The sequence below is a fragment of the Cottoperca gobio genome, chromosome 14, assembly GCF_900634415.1.
Source record: "Cottoperca gobio chromosome 14, fCotGob3.1, whole genome shotgun sequence".
NCBI lineage: Eukaryota > Metazoa > Chordata > Actinopteri > Perciformes > Bovichtidae > Cottoperca > Cottoperca gobio.
In genome coordinates this window covers 2,576,004-2,578,503 of record NC_041368.1, presented here as the reverse complement: position 1 = coordinate 2,578,503, position 2,500 = coordinate 2,576,004, and the positions used below count along the sequence as shown (strand labels likewise).

The 2,500-nt window shown below is 35.1% G+C and overlaps 1 protein-coding gene across 8 annotated transcripts in view; it reads right to left on the bottom strand.

Moving 5' to 3' along the window:
* Positions 1 to 2,500, bottom strand: part of arhgap32b (Rho GTPase activating protein 32b) — a 112,477-nt gene that overhangs the window by 2,192 nt on the left and 107,785 nt on the right. For all 8 annotated transcript variants that reach the window (XM_029447696.1, XM_029447695.1, XM_029447697.1 and 5 more), the window contains one exon: positions 1 to 315. This exon is cut by the window's left edge and continues 2,192 nt beyond it. In XM_029447696.1, the coding sequence (XP_029303556.1) occupies positions 1 to 315 (315 nt within the window). The remainder of the gene's footprint in view (positions 316 to 2,500) is intronic.

The window sequence follows — 2,500 nt, the reverse complement described above, 5'->3', positions numbered from 1 at the left end:
AAACTTTGCAAACTCTGTACAGGGCTGTACTGGCTTTATGGCCTCCCAAGGCTTCTCAACAGGCTCAGCAGTAGTGGGGGCCACTCTTGCACTGGCCTTCGAGGGGAGCTGAGGTTGGGTTTGAACCTGTGTCTGAAATTGCGTGTGAGGCTGTGATAGAAGAGGAGGCTGTATCTGAGCTTGGCTCTGCTGCTGAGCTTGTGTTTGATGCAGAGGCAGTGAGACAGCCTTCTTCTTGGGCTTTTGAGTCTTTGGAGGTGGCTGTTCTGATGGTTTTGGAAGAATTGGGGGTGATGCAGTCTCCTCTGGTTTGACCTAAGACAAAACACAACAAAACAGACCCTTATTCATTGAGGAACAGAAAGAGTGTTGCAGCAGTGGGACAAGAGGTTGTTAAATCATTCTGCTCAGTGTCACTAGTCTGGTTACTGGGTAGTTCCACCGCCACAGCAGCATGGCATACATTCTTAAAGGGCCTACGAAATGATATTTTGTCAGTGTTATTGGCCTTGGTATATGATAGAGGTTGCATATCTATTGTGAAATGTGCCATATATATAGTTTTACTATTGATGTATTCATAATAAATCACGATCATAACAGCATAAAAATGACTTCCGCTAACAACAATCGATCGCTGCGCCGAGTTCATCCACTTCGGCAATGTTTGGGCGATGACGTCACAAGTAGAATACAGCCGCCGCCAGTGTTCGTCTGCGTTGAAGCGTCCAGCAAAGACTGCTGTCAATTATTACGAGAAAGAACGGACAACAATCGATCGTCAAGGATAATTGTGAAGCGATGTGTTGTATGGGGATGTGGGGCCGTCTCCAAATCTAGCTTTCTGTGGCCAAAAGATGATAAAATGTCGCGTTTATGGACAAGACAAGTGTGTCGATGAAACCGATGATTTGTGGGCAGCACTTTGAGAGATCGTGTTTCAAACAAACTATGCTCGCCAAGGAAATTTAAAACTGAACGCAGATACTGTGCCTACAATACTGCCGAGACCCCAGCCAGCACAAGCCAGCACGCCGATTCAAACATGTCCGCCGGTGCAGAGTCCTCCACCAAAGACACGATGAAATGCATTTGCCAAAAGGGACAGAGCAAAGGTAAGCTGTGCTACTTGTTTACTGTATTTATTGTTTCAAGCATAAAGCCATAATCGGTCTCGGCCTACTGTATGTAACGAGTTTACATACAAATGTAAACTGTAATGTAAATGTTTCCTAAATTTCCCTCGGGATGAATAAAGTATCTATCCATCTATACCAGGCCCTAGCCAATATCTGTGTGTTATTGTTTGTAGTATTAATAACTTTAGCTAACTACACTTCATTAGCTTAATTAAGTATAGATTCAATGTTTATAACAGGCTTCCCCATTTTATTCTGTAGTTTGAGTAAAAGCGTGAGTCTATTTAACTTTTAACTATCACCCTATTATTACATAGGTATTGAAACATTGGTGAATGAAGCCACTGACAGAACTGAGGATACCTGTATGATCAGCGACATCCACACTGGGGAGGAAGCTGTGTGTACACTATTAAGTATACAGACTGTACGTCATCTGTACATTACAGTTGTAGTACCAGTAGACCTGCACATGACGTGTTAAAAATACAATCACCACATGCATGTACATAATTCATATATTTGTTTAATTTGATATCATTGCTCTCTCAATCAATTCAACTACATCTTTTATTATGAATGTTATTAGATATTTTCTTTACGCAGACATGTATAAACATGCAATACAGGTTCAAGCTGGTTTGAAAGATTTATTAGTAAAGTTGTGTTTTGTACATTTCAGACATGTCAGAAAGAAATTGCTGTGCAGACGGATCCCCCTCCACGGACACACCACAAGTCCATGCAGGCGTGACCACGTGTCAGGTCAGCTGGACTGCAAGTTCCAATCCAAGTTGGTTGTTCCAAAGGTCAGCATCATATACATACATATACATATATATATATATATATATATATACATACATATATATATATATATACATATACATATATATATATATATATACACATATATATATATATATATATACATATATATATATAATATACATATATACATATATATATATATATACATAATATATACATATATATATATATATATATATATATACTATACATATATATATATATATATATATTATATATATATATTCTATACCTAAGGATATATACAATATACATATATACATATATATATATATATACACATATATCTACATATATATATATATATATATATTATATATATATTTATACAATATCATATATTATATATAATCTATATACACATATAACTAGATATATGTATAATATATACATATATAGATATACATATATATACATATATATAATGTATATATAATATATACACAGATATATTTGTATATATGTATATTATATACACATATATATCTATATTATAATATATATTTATATATATATATATATATATATAA